The sequence below is a fragment of the Mus caroli genome, chromosome 9, assembly GCF_900094665.2.
Source record: "Mus caroli chromosome 9, CAROLI_EIJ_v1.1, whole genome shotgun sequence".
Classification (NCBI taxonomy): Eukaryota; Metazoa; Chordata; class Mammalia; order Rodentia; family Muridae; genus Mus; species Mus caroli.
In genome coordinates this window covers 72,819,198-72,838,241 of record NC_034578.1, presented here as the reverse complement: position 1 = coordinate 72,838,241, position 19,044 = coordinate 72,819,198, and the positions used below count along the sequence as shown (strand labels likewise).

Below are 19,044 nucleotides of genomic sequence, written 5' to 3'. Positions count from 1 at the left end.
TCCCATTTTTTTGGCCCTGGCATTCCCCTGTACTGGGGCATATAAAGTTTGCATGTCCAATGGGCCTCTCTTTCCAGTGATGGCCGAGTAGGCCATCTTTTGATACATATGCAGCTAGAGTCCACAGAACTGTTTAGTGTTCTTTACCTGGCTCAGAATCTCCTTTCATTCAAGAAAATGTTGTAAATTACATAAGCTATGAATGGCGTTTTTACTAAAATCCAGTCCTTGCTAGGATAGTCAATATAACGTTGATACCTGTTTGTGTATTCCTTGATGATCTGATATATGCTGATCTTAATTGTTTCATTTTCAAATCGATGGTTTCCCTTGTCCTTATAAATCCGGAATTCGGCTGCTGTCACTGCTTCTCCATGTGGAATCTGGGTCAGATCAAACCGAAACTCTTTGTAATGCCTCCTCTGATGAGAAAAGTCCTTGTCTCTTTCAACTGAAAAAAAAAAAAAATAAGGAATGAAGAGAAAATGTTAGCTCCTTATAAAATATGGAAATCAATGATAAATTCTCCGCCTTTAAAAATGAAAACAAGCAGGATAGTATAAAACTGAGAAAACACTAAAACCACAGACTCATACATGTTTCCAGTTAAAGGAAATTCCACAAACCAACAGCCTTTTGGTTCAAATGCAATATAACCGTCTGGTTTTATACAAATTCCTGGATCCTAAATGGAAAGACTATCCAAAGAGTTTTTTTTTTTTAAGTGAAGGTTGTAAAGTGATTGCCAATATGTATCAAGTACCAGAACCTAGGTTTCATACAAGAACAAAAATGATGACATAGAAGCCTCCAGAGTTTCGAGTGAAGTCATAGCAAAGAGGGGAGGAGGAAGAGTCTGTAACACAGGACATTATGTGACATTTTTGTAGGCAAATAAATGAAGCAAAATCTTTTTCTGATTTAAAACAAATTTATTTTTTAGCTGATCCATAAAAACCGAATTTACATTCATGTGATGCTTCCTTTGTGTAATTCGGAGGTATATGCTGTCTAAGGTTTCAATCAGGAGAAATACATGTCCTCTAATGGGGATCATTCCTTTACAGCAATGCTTAAAACTCCTTCCTCCAGCTTTATGAAGCATATATTAAACAACATTCATTCTTCTGTGGGACAACATACCAGAACAGCTTTCTCTACCTGACTGCAATGTATACCAGAAGAAAGACCACTTCTGCAGTGACTTCCCCAGATGAGAGCAAGTTATCTAATTACTTAATATTTATTTACTTACTTACCTACCTACCTACCGACTTACTTACTTTCTTTCTTACTTATGTGAATGAAATAGCTTTCCTCTATTCTAAGGCTCTTGCATGGATGCTTGCTCTGGCGAAGTGTAACATCTTCAGACCTCTGTCCTCAGAGTGAAATGAGAACCCAGCTCCCCTCTTTTAACTACCTTCCACCAAATGAAATAAAAAATATAGCTCTCCTGAGAATAGTAAAAAAAAAAAATGCTGAAGGATTTAGAGCAATACATTTCAAATACATTGTAACACGATTTGACTTAGTGTGTGCTGTCTGACAGGTTTTTCCTAGTGGCTACCAGGCGTTCCTAATGAGCTAGTTACATAAAGGATTCATTTAGGAACATTCACTGTTACCTAATGGCTTAGTTTCTCTGGTTTTTGAGTTTTCAAAGATCTTAATCACTTAGGATAATATGATATATTATTATAAAAAAACTGCTATGATACACAATATCCAAGGCATTTTATAATTACCATCAACAGTAATTTTAACATTTTACAATGATTTTTTCATTCCTAAAATTTTATTGCAAAAAGGTTTAAAAAATACACACACAAGCACATACATACATACATACATATATGTGCTAGACTTATAAATTTAAAAAATTGTGTTAGGGTACAAAAATTTCTTTGAATTAGTTGACATGATTCTGATACTGTTGTAAGTATTCAGAACTTGGGGATCTAAACTAAAGAAAGGCTTATAGTTGGTGAAAGGAGAACATGGCTATACAGTTATGACACTACGGAACTGAGCATCAAAATGTTTGTGCTCCAAAGCCAGATGAGAGACACTTCTGAAGCAAGTCATGACTAAAACACATAGCATTCCTGGTCTTTGTTATTCAAAAAAAATCTCATGTTTATTTTCAGCCATAGTAGGTGATTTTGGGAGTCAGGGGCCCTCTGCCTACTTACAGCTCAGGCACTATGATTAGCCTCTGAAAACAAGAGGATGAGAGTTAGAGCCATCCCTGTGCTCTGGGGCTCACCGGAATGATGAATTTTAGCTCTATGACTCGCACTAGCGCTACTTAACATGATTTAGTGAAGTGTGTTCCTTTAAAATATCATTATCTTATTCCTAATAAAGACCTATGTTCAGAGGAAATAGGAGCACTTTCTCTAAATGAGGCAAATGAGGCTATCTTAGAACATTGTTTGGATTCATACTTCTGGCCGGCAATAGAATAGACAGAGTGTCCCCCACCTTCCTCTGTCCATCCACTCCTGCCTGAGAAAATGGCAGCAGTAATGGCAGAAAACGCCAGTTAACTGGGTGGCTAATCACTGAAAGTGCATTTCTGAATGTTAAATTTGCCACAATTTATGTTTTGAGAGGACTAAACTAAGCTATCTGAATTATTATTTTTGTATATAATTTAAATCAATGGATGGTGACACTGTCCCTTGACAGTAGTTAGTAGCATTTGTCTGGCATAAACTGATACATTCTGCTGTGCAGAACCTCATCTCAGAGCTGCTTTTCATTGTATTGAACATGGAGGAAATAAAGAGTGACACGAAAGTTTCATCCACGGTTGCTAAATGTCAGGACCAGCCTGCTACTCCACGTATACACTACTATTTCTTCCTGTTTTATTAGTATGAGAATAAATTCTTGAATTAACAACTCTAAAGAATTTTGTAAAAATTTCTTTCAGTCGGGAGGTGGTGGCGCACACCTTTAATCCCAGCACTCGGGAGGCAGAGGCAGAGGCAGGTGGATTTCTGAATTCGAGGCCAGCCTGGTCTACAAAGTGAGTGCCAGGACAGCCAGGGCTACACAGCGAAACCCTGTCTCGATAAAAACAAAACAACAACAACAAAAAATTGTTTCAGCTTCATTTGGTGACTAAACTGGAAGTCAACTTATATAAAATGATGTAAAGTCTCTACCTGTCCCAGTTCATCTAAATGTTTGCGTTTCTATATAAAGTCTGTGCATTATCTAACTAACCCCCTCCCAGGGCTGGAGAGTAAGAGCATTGGCTGCTCTTCCAGAGGTCCTGAGTTCAATTCCCAGCAACCACATGGTGGCTCATAACCATTTTAATGAGATCTGGTGCCCTATTCTGGTCTTCAGGCATACATGCCCGAGACTGCTGTATACATAATAAAAAAATATTTTTTTAAAAAAAGTAACCTCTCCTAGACCCTAGGTAACTAGTTCTCTACCTGACGACAAGTACCCACTGAGACATTCACAAATATGTTTACTCCATTCTACAAAGAGGTGATATCTAGTATTATAAATTATAGCAACCATTAATCAAATTTTCTTATTGAGATTTAAGTCAAAACTCATACCATAATCCTGGCTATGAGAGTTGACATGTGACTGTCTTAGTCAGCGTTTCTATTCCTACACAAACATCATGACCAAGAAGCAAGTTGGAGAGGAAAGGGTTTATTTGGCTTACACTTCCATACTGCTGTTCATCACCAAGGAAGTCAGGACTGGAACTCAAGCAGGTCAGGGAGCAGGAGCTGATGCAGAGACCATGGAGGGATGTTCTTTACTGGCTTGCTCCGCCTGCTCTCTTTTAGAAACCAAGACTACCAGCCCAGAGATGGTCCCACCCACAAGGGGCCTTTCCCCCTTGATCACTAATTGAGAAAATGCCTTACAGTTGGATCTCATGGGGGCATTTCCTCAACTGAAGCTCCTTTCTCTGTGATAACTCCAGCTGTGTCAAATTGACACACAAAACCAACCAGTACAGTGACCTTCATGGAATCCAATCTAAAGTATGCATTTCCAAACTGCAGATAATTTGTACTAATGTTAAATAAGCCATCTACTCTTCTGGAGTCTAGTCTGTTTAGCCCTCAAGAAGACAACCTTTCAGAGTTTAATTAAATTTGTATTAAAAGTATATCACACAGAATCAACCTATATTCTCTGATCAGAACAGCAATTGAAATTCCAGAGTACATTGAAGCTAGCAACCAAAGAAGACTTATTTATATGGACTTCAACACCAAATAATGCCCACAAAAACCCAGCATGGTAATTTAGGTTCCTGCAAAGAGTAATTCTAGAAAGGTGGCAAATATTAATACCTCTAAATTGAAAATAAGAAATTGGATAATGAAAACTAGGTGGTAACAAATGTCTGTTTTCCAAACATCACTCTACAACTTTCAGAAATCCAAGAAAAGCCATCCAACACTACATGTGTGTTGGATACTCATTTTGTTGGATAATTTTACTTTATATTATAACTGTTTTCAATATTAAAATGATGTGTAACTCTCCAGCTGGGTTGCTTTATACCTTTAATTTCTTCATGAGATCCCATTGAAAAAATCAAAGTTCCCAAAGTAGTTTTTTTAACAGAGGTATACATAAAATTAATGTTCTCAAAATTAATATTCTTGCCTTCTTAAAAGCAAAGTCTTACCTCTTCGTGTTGTGAAAATTTAGTAAATATTAAGCATTTTAATGGACCACAATGCATTATATGTTAAATGGCTTGGAAAACTTGGAAAAAGTACTCAAGAGCAAAACTCAGAAATTCTTCTTCTGTTGTTAGCGTTTATATTTGTATTATACTAAATGTTTTCTTTCATTTGTTCCTTCTGTGCTTGCTGAATCAACTAAATGCAAGGTGTTTCCTCAACCTTTTTTCCTATCATTTTTAGTAAAATCTGCTTCACTGGAACAAAAGATCAAATAACTATAAAATCCATAATCCTATTTTGCTGAGGCAATCTATTATAATCCCCTCCAAAGCTCAGGAAATATTAAAGAAGGTGCGGAAAGAATGTAAGATCACAACAAAGATAGAGAGAGAGGGGCAGGGCTCAGGGAGGGGGAGGGACACCAACTTCTGCCATGCTTCTGTTGGTGGTGAGTGTTAGCAGAAGCAGAGGCAACTGAATAAGGAAGAAGACACTTCCAAGGAGACATCAAGCAGGAGCTTGGAAGAAGTTTGGAATCTCAAAGGCCCAGTTCATAAAATATTGGAACTTTTAAATAGGTCATTTTCATATATGTCTTAGCATATTCTATCTGTTACATACTGGCCCCTTGGCTAGGGTTCCAGCCTTCTTCTTTGCCAATAAGTGTCTGCCATAGGCCAGTTTTGAACACCATGCTTTTCTGGATCTCATTCCCTGCCCACTCTTCTGTCTCAATTCTAGCTTCCTGGACTTTCCTGCATTAACAGTAACCACATTAAAGAACACAGACATTTTCTCAGCACCTCTAGGACACCAATGAATTGCAAGAATTCAATCACTGTGCTATTTGTCTTCTTCAACTTACTACAGAATAGAGCTGTATAAGCTGTGAGGCTATTTCGTTCTTAAACACACAAAGGTTCACACAAAACTGGGCACTTTGAAACCCTGTCATGGAATCTGGAGGATCCATGGCACCCTACCACTCCCTGGTTTAAATAAAAAATGATGGTTGGTGACAAGAGAAACATTTCCTTCACCGGAGAGATATCTATGTTCATGTAAACAAACTCTTGCCTCTAAGCTCCTTGCTCCTATTGCAACCTCAATACCCTGATGAGACTCATTCAGTCATTAGGTGGGTGGGAGAAAGAAAAAAAGATGTGAAAGAAGGATGAAGAGATGGCTAAGCAGTTTAGAGTGTTTGAGGGTTTTATGGAGTTCTGTTCCTACAACTGTGTTAAATAGCTCACAATTGTCTGTAACTTCAGCTACAGGGCATTGAGCAACCTCTTCTGGCCTCTGCAGATACTACTTCCATGCACAAACTCTCACACAGACACACACATACATAAGTATAGGTATGTATGTAATATATGTATTTTATACATATAAACATAAAAATAAAATAAAGCTTTTATTAAAAGACATAAGAGTAGATAGAGAGACATGAATGTCAGGAGGAAGATGGAGAACAGTCAGAGTTGGAGAAGCAATCAGGAGAAAATGGGGTAAATATGACTGATCATATATGTCATGTACATGTACTAAAATGCCATGCTGAAACCCATCATTAATGTATAATTGACATATGATAATAAAAGCATAAAAACTCTTTTTTAAAGATTTTTATTTATTCATTTCATGTATATGAGTACACTGTAGCTGTATACATGATTGTGAGTCATCATGTGGTTGCTGGGAATTGAACTCAGGACCTCTGCTTGCTCCAGCCCCACTCACTCCAGCCCCACTCACTCCAGCCCCACTCGCTCCAGCCACATTAAAACTCCTAATTAATGACAATATACATAAAAAATAACCAACATCAGTGGACTTAGCTCATTGGAGCCAAACTCAGATTTGTCAAAATAAATTGGAGAACACATGATACAACACTATGCTCTAGTAGAGAAAATTTCATTCCCTAAACTTATACATATTATTTATTTTGTATGAAGCAAAATTGAAACTATTAGGAAAAAATATAACTACATCTGAAGTCCATTGTATCAGTGTATTGAAATATAATTCCAATTAAAGCCCATTGTATCAATCAGTTCCCCTATGATCATTTTATTTGAAAAGAGCACTGCGGCCTTTATTAATGTCAAAACTCAGCAGAGCGCATTTCTCTAACAATCATATATTGGCTCTACTTTTTTGACACATTCTACTCCTGTTACCTTCCATTTGTGTCACTGGAATGTTTCAAATTGGAAAAAAAAAAAAAAAGCCCTCGTATGGTGTATGATGGTGCACGCTGTGTGTTCCAATGGACAGGACTATGTAGGCAATTGCACATGGTATCATGAGGAATTACCAATAAATCTATCAACATAGTATTGTTTATTTGAGCTCATGAATGTTAATGGATCTTTTAAAATTCCAATTTGTTTTACTGAGCACACATACACACCAAAAAAATCTATCAAAAATGTGATAATAGCATAATCTGTCAAGTCAGAATCATACAGGTAAGTCGAAATCAGAATCATTGAGCTTCTAGCTTTTATTATATGTTCTCCATACATTTTTATCTACATGAACCTCCAGACAAATCTGGGTAAAGCAATATAAAGCTTAACTACCTTAGTACACTGACACAAATGATTTCGTATTATGTCTGTCTTTAAAGCCAAACACCTAAATGTGATGATATAAAAGTGTATAAGAAGCCAGGCGTGGTGGCGCACGCCTTTAATCCCAGCACTTGGGAGGCAGAGGCAGGCAGATTTCTGAGTTCAAGTCGAGCCTGGTCTACAAAGTGAGTTCCAGGAAAGCCAGGACTATACAGAGAAACCCTGTCTCGAAACACAAGAAACAAAAAACAACAACAACAAAAAAGTGTATGAGGTAAGATACGAATCAGTAGATTCATACTCCATCATAGAATGAGTTTATAGTATGACATTGTTTTAAATTATTTTTACATTTTTAAATTTTAGTTTATGTGTATGAATGTTTTATGTGTGTGTATATATTCATATGCATCATGTACATGCCTGGTGCCAGCACAGGACAAAAGAAGGGGTTGGATCTCCTGGAACTAAAGTTATGTATGGGTGATTGTGAGCCATCGTGTGTGTGGGAACCAAACCCAGTCTCATAAGAGCAATTAGTCCTCTTAATTACTGAACCATCTCTACAAATCTCACTGCTGCCACCACTCCTTTGAGACAGGACTCACTGTGTAGACCAGGTTGGCCTCAGCTCACAGGGCTCTGCTTGGCATCTGCTTCTTGAGTGCTAGGATTATGGATCAGACCATGTTGTAGCTTAAAATTGTAAATTGTCAGAATTCTGAAATTAACAGGAAGCTGCTTCTGCTCAAGATACACACGCCATAGACATTTATTGTTAAGATAGTGTGTTCTCAAATAGGTTCCTTGCCTAATGATTTCAACACTGATGGAAACTGGGGAAAAAAATGTGCCCTGGTCTAAATGTTTTTATGTCTATAATAACTGATGACTGAAGTTGTTTGACAAGAGATAACAATTTATTAATAATTTATCTTCAGTTTTAGAAAAATATATCCCTGGGCAGTCTGTCTTAATCTCATAGTCATGAGCTATACCTGAGAAGACAGAAATATCATGGGTAGCTGCAAGACCCAGACAACCCTTTCTAAGAGGATGGCTAGATGCTGAAAGTATGGAAGAGAAGGTGTAACGCTGCTGTGTGAACACTAACCTGCATGACTTCTCAAGAATCCCTTCCTTGGTCCACTAAGAAGCATAACTGGGCCCTGGAAAGACTGTTTGCGGGTAAATGAATGCAGGTTTTATCTAAATGAACAATCATGCCAGAGGTCAGGCAAACTCCAGATTACAGAGCCCTTGGAGGCTCTTAGCACCACTGTGGTATATGACTGTGAGTATTAGTTGTCTCCTTAAATATTGCAAAGCATTCTACCAAGTTGGTATTCACATTTCCTAATGCTTGTATTCCTAAATGCTCACGACTACATGTAACCTTGGGCTTTTACACACACACACATAAATACCTAGAGCACAAGCTTTGGCTTATTCCTTGACTAGCTTGTGACTTATATAACCCATCCAACTTTCTCTGAGTCCAGGGCAAATCTCCCATCTCTGACTATCTCCCAGAATTCCAGTCACTTTACAGAAATTCCCACCTTCTACTTCCTTCCTTTTGCTAATAGGTCATCAGCCTTTTATTAATTAACAGGTGATGCTTCCACACAGTACACAAGAGATTATTCCAATTAATGGTCCAATATTTATGTAATATTTTGTTTTAAAACTGTTAACAATTTAGAAGCACAAGTTACTAATCTTAAGGAAGAAAAGGGTTGACAGTGGCTGTGCTCCACGGTAATTTAGGATACTAAGAGGATAGGCTATAAACATCAATTATTGTCTCAATAATTAATCATAAACAATGAAAGCAATAAATAGACAGGTGATTGGTTAAGTAAAATTAATATGATTCAAATTTTGCTTCTTCTCCCTTATGTGAACCAACAAGGTAGCATCTTCATTTTTTCCCATAATTTAGGTAAAATATGAACTTCTTCGATACTAAAATATTAGTTGATTACAAAACAAAGAATAGTCTCTAGGTCTTACAATTCCTTATTTGGTATTCTTTGCGACAAAGCTCTTAAAGTTGTTGTGTTATTATTTGCTTAGTTTTTGAGTTTCTGACATGACTGGCCTGAAACTTGTGATCCTCCTGCCCAAGGCTCCTGAGTATAGGGATTATATATGCAAGCTGTCCCACCCTATCCACACAGTTTCGCCTAATTATGATGACTAATCCTGTCTCAGTGTAAAATTTCCCAAGGCCAACCTTTCTACATGCTCACATCTTCATTTTTAATCATGCTTCCCTTTCTATGCATTTAGCCTTTTCCTCCTCTTTGTATCAATTCCCAGGACACAGCAAAATCCTGGAAACATTTTTCTATGAACAAAGTTGGGTTTATTGACTTTTTTCAATATACTTAGTGAGTACATGATTCAGGGATAGGAATATTAGAAAGGAGTCATGATTGTATGACAGATGATTTGGGCCAAGATTCCAGGAGGTTGTTTGTTTTATTTTGTTTCACTGTCTGAGCATTTGTAACCCAAGCTGACATCAACCTCATTATGATCCTGGCTTCGCCTCCTGAGGGCTGACACTACATATGTGAGCCACTTTGCTCAACTCAATTAATACTTCCCTTCTAGAGGATCAGGCTTTTTTAGCATTTGACATAGTGATGAGGAAGATACAATAGAGCTACAGTTCGTAAGGAAACAATAGCCAGAACTATAGTCTACAATGGGATATGATGCATAGCCATTTTGAGATATGCTTAAGGCTCTTATCCTTGATCTGTGCTTTGATATAGTTATGAAGTGGTCTTGCTCTTGTCTGCCTCCCTCATTGTCACAGAGGACATCTGCCCATTGCTGTTGTTCCTTGGTTCTATTTCCACTCACCCAGACTATGCCAGCGCCTCCCAGAAACTCCCATCTGAGCTGACAGATCCAGGATGAGTCCTGACACTATGCTGCTTTGTCTTCTTTCTCACTCTCCACACTCATCTTGCTTACCCTAAAATAGCTACTGCATCAATTTATATATTCAGTTATAAAATAATCACTCCTGGCATGTTCTAAAACAAACCTTAATACCTAAGGAGACAGAGGAATCAGAAAAGAGCCCAAAATGATCAAGAAGAATGGTCTTTTTTCAAAGTGTGGTTATAAAGATAACATGCTATCTTTTCATATAAAGGAGGAAGAAATGGGATGATAGATATAGAAGAGGAAGGGAGAGAAGCAAAGGAGGGAGGGAAGGAGGGAGGGACAGGGGGAGAGATGAGTGGAGGGAGAGTTCTCACCAAAAGAAATATCTCTTCCCTCTTGCATTATGATTACGCTGCCTTATACCTATCACATGAATAAAACGCTTAAGGGACTTATCTGTGCTTCCTACATTTCTGCTATCTTGATATGTTTCTTGATTCACACCAATAATAAATGGTCAATAAAAGTTAACTATCTGAATATTGCTTTCCTCATGTAGAATAAAGTTTTGTTAACTAAAAAAACATAACAATGTGGCTGTGTTTTTTTTTTAATTTTGTTATTAAAAGAAAACTCAAACTAGAATTCTAGGCGAGTAGACACAAAGCAATAATATTTACTAGGCATCCTATATGGATGCTTCATGGCTACAAGGGGACTACAGAGTGTTACATGTTACTCTCACGTTGCCAGGAAACATCAGTCCACTGAAAGTCACTAACTTCTGAAAGGATACTCACTTCATTATTTTCAAATGTAGTCTAGTGTATGGAAAATATTTTCTTCTTATATTATAAACATTTTTGTAAAGATAATTATTAATTAGAGGTTAAAGACAAATGTTCATATGTATGGATTAAATATTCATATCAATACTAATGTTAAAATTAATGTAGAACAATACAAAAACAGACTTGATTAGCAAATTTTATATAATAAAAAATGGTTTCATAATAATAAATGATGACATTTACTCTAAGTAAAGGACTGTGGTATCAATATGCAAAAATTTTTGAGACCAGTACACAGGCACAGCTTTCTTATAGGCACCTTTTAGCAAATGTTTAGAGTTTAGTTCTCATAGTCTCTCTGGCGGAAAAAAACTGGATCCTTTTATAGATTGCCTGCCTCTTGAGATCACCAATATGATTCCTTTGAACTTCACAGAATGACCTTGAGAAGTCTTAAAATACAACATTCCATATTTAACCAACCGAGAATAATATGGTTTAGAGTAAGGTCCTGCAGAATAAAAACTGTCGTTTTACATCTTGAAAATTGTGAAATAGCAGTTCATCCATAGTGAATATCTGTGATTGTCTGCAAACACGGATGAAAGGCTGAGTGAGTTTTCTTCTAATATCACTCTGTGGCTTCTCTAATAGGCTGATATCATAAAGGCACAGTGGGAGCATTCTCTGGGTGAGTGATAGAGAAGCACCTGACTTAGTACCTCAGTACTCATGCTTGGTTACAAGACCAGAGGGTCCTGAGTCACAAGACCTAGTAGCCATTGTGCTACTGTGAAAAATTAGATATAAAATTCCATTCTCCCAGACAGCTCTCTCTCAGTGCTGACCTCCACTCTTGCTTCCTTTCGTTACAATTCAGAGATGAGCTGCTGGTCATCTCACACATGTTGTGCAAGTGAAGCCACACACTGCTACTCTGTCCATGATTAGGGTCTGTACTTTATTTCTATAATAACAGACTTTCCACACCACACTTTTACTATATGCAATACTTATTTAGAAAAAAATAGGAACATTCTACTCATACCCTATGGAAAGAATCCTTGAAAAAATAAATAGTTCACAATTCTATTAAATGTATTCAGAATCTCTCTATAGGGGATAAAGTAAGTGTAAGACAGAGTTTCTATAGCTAAAGGGTATATTTTTTTTAGATAAGCAAACAAACGAATGCCATTCTCAAATTCACTGCTTCAACTGTTAAATCTGTCTGATAACACTCATGGAGTTTACTCAAGCTCAACTTACAATTCAAGCTGATATTTCCTTAAAGTATACTCTATGTTTTCAGTAAAGTCGGGCTCAGAGAAATGTGACTATTCTCGCTGACATCTGAAGTTCACCGTTATAACATCCCTGTCAAGGGAAAGATATCCTAAAGAGATTTACATGTGCCCTACTTTTGAATAGTGTAGGTAGAACAAAGGATCCCAAAGAATTAAAGTAAAGTATTTCTCTCCCTCAGTATACCCTTCTGGGAGAAAGAAGAGATGAATCTCTGGTATGAGCCAGAGGAGGAGCTAGCTAGCCTTAGAGGAAAAGATTTCACACAGTTATGGCATTTACATATTTGTCTTCTGTCTCAACTTTTCTATAAAATCGCTAAACTTCTACCACAGTGGTTCCCAACCCATGGGCCACACCCCCTTTGGGAGGTCACATATTAGATAGCGTGCATATCAGATAGTTACATTATGAGTCATAACAGTAGCAACTAGTTACAAAGTAGCAACAAAACAATTTTATAGTTAGGGGTCAGCACCACATGAGAAACTGTTTAAAATAGAGTTGCAGGGTTAGGAAAGTTGAGAACCACTGGTCTACAGAAAAGACAGAGAAAAAAATAGGTTTCTGTCTTCTGGGCTTGGCCAAACTGAAAATAAATCCAGTATTCTTATCCATTTATTTCCGATTTTCTTTCAGGAAACTCTAGGCTTATCAGCTTGAGTGCTTATCTAAGTGACAGTAGCGAGCCAATGACTTGTTTCCATGCTTCCTAAGGTAAGGAATAAAACTGTGAGAGTGAGGGATGGGGAGATGACTCAGCAGACAAGATGACTCACAACCATCTCCGGTTCTTGGGGCTCTGGGGCTTCTGTGGGCAACAGCCACATATATGGTTGCACATACATGCAAGAAAAAAGTACTTACACATAAAAAATTAAAATAAGTAAATCCCTAAGATATATACATTATAAGAAGATATTAGGAATGAATGCCTTCGAACGTAGTGCTCACTACTTCTGTTTAGGCAAACATCACTAGTGGCTGCAGGTGGTTGTACGTACAAGCTAACTCCAACCCCAGAGACTGTAAGGCTGCACAGCACTTCTAACAGGCCCGCTTGTCTACCTTCAGCTCCTTCTTCAATCCCTGACCCACAGTGACTGTTCTATGCATGTGCGGTCTGGGGTTGGGATGTCTTTCCACATAACGGTGGTAATTCAATTAGAGCTTTTCAATCACCTTTGCTTAAGTCAGTGGAGTTCTTGCCTCAGGAAATAGCATTATTCCAAATGATATATATAGCTTAGACAGAATCCTTGTGTCATATATATATATATATATATGTGTGTGTGTGTGTGTGTGTGTGTGTGTGTGTGTGTGTGTGTGTGTATTCATTTTAACACTATGTTGTTACTTAATAATATATTCTAACCTGGTAGAATCACTATGATTCTTTATGGGTTTATTACTTTTGGAGAGAAGGGAAAGCTAATTGAAGCAATGTGTTTCTTTTAGAATAATTAATAAATTCTAAATAATTTTCAGAACAGTTTATAGATGATAAGATATTTTGAAAAAACATCTATCCCTTATGTTCTTGTAAACTGTCCTTTATAAATACATAAAAATCCTTGTTAATTTTTCTTGATATATGTGTGATGCATTCAAATTTTTCATACTTATAACGTTTAAATGTCCTTTTAAATTATTGAAAATTGTTTACTAAAAACTGTGTGTGTTTTTTTTCACACAACTCTAAATGGGATGTCTCTATCAAATCCCTCCCCTCAGAGCTCAGGGAACTGCACAAACAAGGAGGCAAAAGAGTATGAGCAAGAGGGAACGGAGGAAACCAGGAGAACAAGGCAACAGGGCTAAGTTCACATAAACTCATAGAGGCTGAAGCAGGAAGCACAGAGACTACATGGGTCTTCACCAGGTCTTCTGCATACATACCACAGCTTGCAGCCTAGTTTTTTTTCTCATTGTTTGTACTCCTGAGTGTATAAACAATTGGGTCTTTGATTCATATGCCTGCTCTTGGGGCTCTTATACTTCTATGTGTTGCCTTGTCCAGCCTCAATATGATGGGTTTTGTTTTATCTTATTATATTTTATTTTGTCATAGTTGGTTGCTTTCTCTTAAAGACCTGCCTGTTCTTTTCTAATAAGAGACAGAAGGGAATGTATCGGAGGGGAGAGAAGGGTGGGCAGAGAACAGGGGGACTGTGCTTGGGATTAGGAAAACAACCTATTTTCAATAAAAGGAGGAAAAGAAAACTAAAATTCAAAAAAGTATGGTTTTGTGACTTATTTGTTTAACTATTTTACCTGTCTTAAATTCAAAGTGAGTATTTATTGTTTCAGTCCTTATATTCAAAAATAGAAACTAGGATACATAATATATGACATGGGTAACAACTCTTGATAGCACATTTTCAAAAAATTATGAATGAGATGAATCACTGCATAAATATTAAAAGATTATTTTCTATAATTCAAGATCAACTTCAGAACAGTTTAATAAAAATACACCAGGTGTCAGAATCAGTAAAAAAAAAAAAAAAAAAACACCCATGTGATTGCCTTACATCTTATCAAATGAAACTATACTGTAAAGATGGCAGAGGAATCCTCACTGGCTGATCTGGTTACACATTCCCAGGCACTTCTATGCTGGGATTTAAGGTTAAACAGAAAATATAAAGTTCATTTGTACATACTCTTCCAATGTATTCAAACTTAATAACTTCTTGAATCTCTGATCCAACTCTATATTAATTATCAGAAAATATGTTTTCTGACACTGTTGTTCAAGCTACACATATTCCTTATGTTATTTAGTATTAATCTAGCTAGTATATATGTATTATTACATAGACACTTGAGTTCACTAGCAGAATTGATGAGTTTCTTTCATGTGTTAAGAAAGCCTATTGTATTCATAGCACAAATGTTGAAAGGAGAGAGAGAGATGAAGGAAGAGAGGGAGAAGGGGAGATGGAGGGAAGAAGGAAGGAAGAAAAGAAGGAAAGAATAAAGGAAAGAAGGAAGAAAGGAAGGAAGGAAGGAAGGAAAGAAGGAAGGAAGGAAGGAAGGAAGGAAGGAAGGAAGGAAGGAAGGAAGGAAGGAAGGAAGGAAGGGGACAGATTGTAGAGGAGGGAGGGGAAAGGAGGAAGGGACAGGAGAGGAGATAAAGGGTAGGAAGGAGGGCGGGAAGGAGAGAGGGAGAGAGGACAAAATTAATCTCTTAGAGGTAAAGAGTATAATGACTGTCAAGCTCAGTTAGAAACACAGAAATTTTTTTCAGTAAAAGAAATAAAGTAGCATGGATCCAAAAGGGGGAGGAAATGGGGAAGAACTGGGAGGAATAGAGGGAGGGGGAAGTGGACTGAGATTATAATGTATGAGAAAAGAAATAAAAGAGTCACAAAAGAAGAAAATGGGAAAGGGTGATTAAAAGACAGGAGAAATGGTGTTCCAAATTCACCCAGATAGTAATGTCTCTGCAATAAATAATGAGGAAGAAGAAAATATAAAATAATTTGAATCATTTATTTGAAATAATGAATTTCATAAGTAAATATGTCTGGTGGATGCTTAGCCTACAGGACACACAGCTTAAAAATTTAGGATCCCGGAGGCAAACAAAAGATTCCACAAGTTTCTAGAAATCAAAATGAAAAACAAACGCATTGGCAGGGATAAAAAATCAAAATGCTTTCATACTAGAATTGGATATTTAGCCATATTGCCAAATATTACATAAAACAAAAGTGTGTCCTTACATGGATATATAAAATCATAAAACCTTTTTCAATAGTTTCCTGGCAAATTAGCTTCACCAGAACCAGAGAACAAACCAGCAGTAGACACTGTAACATTTTCTCTCATTGGAATCCCAGGTTCAATCATGAGATCTCAATGAATGCATGAAGCATATTTATTGAGATAATCAACAACATTCAGAGAATTATAAAAATATTAAAAAACAGTTATAAAAAATCATGAGAGACATCCATAAGATGTGCAAAACACTTATAATCTCGTCTTACATAATATATTTAATGGGTGAAAGAGAACCTCGTTTTTAGGAATATTTTTCACAATTAATTTTATGGAAGCCAAGACCCTGTCTCAAACTTCCATCAAATTCAGAACAAAGAATGTCTAAAAGTTCCTTAAAAACTTGAAGACGATTGAATATTGTGGATGGAACAAATGGCCAGTGAGAGTGAACAGACAGAATCTCTTTGATTTCTAGTGTGCATGTGAAAAGCTTAGCGGTGTAAAGCTAGCACATCTTCCACTCTGCCCATCAAATTGCAAATAACTCAAATGGCAAATAACTAAATAATTCAATTCATGTTGATTGACCACCTATAGTGTGCAGAGTGTTCACACTGAAGCTGGGAGAGAACAGCATGTATTGTCAAGAATTCAATCTATAGACACTATTTTTGGTCTACATACTAAGCCACATTGTTGAGGGCTCATGGGAGACATGGTTCTATTTTTCCATCCCTCTCTCTGTCTGAGGCTTGGATTCTGTCCAGTTTCCACCAACCCATTTTTTCCCTTCTAGAATGCCAATTATAGCTTTTATTTTGTTCAGAGGGAAAGCAACAGATAAAGGAAATTTGCAACACTTGAAAACCCCATCAATGGCAAGGGACTACGAAAGGAATTTTCTGTCAGAAACAATTTAGAGGAAGGAGTTACAAACACTTTTCAATTTGAATATAAAGCTAAAGTGGGAGATGAACTTGAAGTTAAACAGCCCTGCTTTAGAGCTTTGAAAAACAGACACATAATCAATACCACCATGGGTATGTTTTCAATATGGTTTGATTTGGCATAATGAAGTATTGACTTTCTTCTTTCTTAAATATCAAATGAAATTATGGGTGTATAAATGTGTATCTAGGCATGAGCTGCATGACTTAATTTCTACAAACAAAGCCACATAATTAGCCAGTTGGTGAAGTGAGAATACATAAAGAATTAAAGCATCCGAAAAATGAACAAATAATTTAATTATAGGTAGTATCCACCAAAAGTTCAAAAAAAATGCCATACCATAAATTAAAGACTGCAAGTACATTGTTTTAATAAATACTACATTTTTTAAAACTCAGTTGGCGCAGCTCATAATAATCTCAAAAGCCACAGTTACCTCATTTCTACAATAGCAGGGGTTGCCCTAAGTACTAAGAGTGAACCAAACAGGATTACATGGATTTTAAATGTTTACTCATTATTGCTTATTTATGTGTGTACAAATATTTTTAAAAACAAGGGTCTGTTTAAAAAGTAAAGTTTAATAAAGAAAAAAATTTTCTCCACCCCTCTAGAGAAACTTACTTGGAAGTAAACTCAGTCTATCGTCCAGCGGTATCATGGGATTTGATTGAGTTATGGACGGATCAGTAGTAAGAATGTCATCTTTGATTACTGACTTTGTAAGTTGCCAGTTGACAGTTTCTAGGCTGTGAAGCACTTAACACCAGACCTTCGTCAAATACACATTAATAAAAATAAATGTAAAGTAGATGTCATTGAGAAACTGCCCAGTGTGTGGTGAAAACTCTCCCAGCCACTAGATAAAGTCTTCAGGTTTTTTAAGTTTTAAAATAAGCATTCATGCCTTCATAAAATACAACTAATTGAGCAAAGAGGATAGAAACACAGACAGGCTTGATTTTACTCAAAATCATCTCTCTTTTAATGCTATTTCATTAAATATTGCCCTAAACACTTCTGGGAGTATTGTTCAGATCTGGAGCCTCTCCAAGTCATTTATATCTTTTGATACATCCTTTTGGACCCATTATTACCCTAGAGAAACTTCTCTAAAATCACAGTGTCATGGGGTGCTTAAGCCATACCCATGTACCACACTAATGCAAGCAATAAACAATAAAATCCATATCTCTTCTCATTGTTGTTGTATTTTATGATTTCACCAAATCTCAAGAAAAACGCTTTAACAAAAAGTATATAAATAAACATAAAACATATTTAGATAATATATTTAAATACTTTATTATATTCTTGTGGTGATTTGAATATGCTTGGCCTAAGGAATGGCACTATTTGACAGTGTGGCCTTGTTGGAGTAGGTGTGACTTTATTGGAGGAAGTGTGTCACTGTGGGTATGGGCTTTAAGACCCTCATCCTAGCTGTTTGGAAGCCAGTCTTCTCCTAGAGGCCTTCAGATGAAGATGTAGAACTCTCAATTCCTCCTACACCATGCCTGCCTGATTACTGCCATGCTCCTGCCTTGATGATAATGGACTAAACCTCTGAACCCCTAATTCTGCCCCAATTAAACATTGTCCTGATAAGAGTTGCCTTGGTCATGGTGTCTGTTCACAGCAGTAAACTACTAACTAAGACAATTCTTCAGTTAGACTGTGGTTGTATTGGACTCTTTAGGCAGAGAAAACTCAAAAGAGTAGAAAAACAATCCAACAGAAGCTATTGTTCATATGATTCACACAAACAGAAAAAAACAACCACAACAAACAATCCAATCTCAGCCACCTACATACACATAGACACACAGGCAGTCTCCCTTGGCCCATCCAAACTGCATGCCTGCTTTGCATTGCTGTGATGCATTTTCAGATGCTAAGAGACACCCACGTTTCAATAAACACTCATAAAATACATGCTGGCATATTTATCTATGCCAAAGTATGTTGCTTTCAGGATTGTAAAAAGAACTGAGGAATATGTTGTTTGAATTCATATACTGAATCTTTTTTTTTATTACGTATTTTCCTCAATTACATTTCCAATGCTATCCCAAAAGTTCCCCCATACCC

The 19,044-nt window shown here is 36.8% G+C and overlaps 1 protein-coding gene across 1 annotated transcript in view; it reads right to left on the bottom strand.

Moving 5' to 3' along the window:
- Bmp5 (bone morphogenetic protein 5) overlaps positions 1 to 19,044 on the bottom strand; it is a 124,092-nt gene that overhangs the window by 69,801 nt on the left and 35,247 nt on the right. The window contains exon 2 of the mRNA XM_021172253.1: positions 259 to 451. Within this exon, the coding sequence (XP_021027912.1) occupies positions 259 to 451 (193 nt within the window). The remainder of the gene's footprint in view (positions 1 to 258; positions 452 to 19,044) is intronic.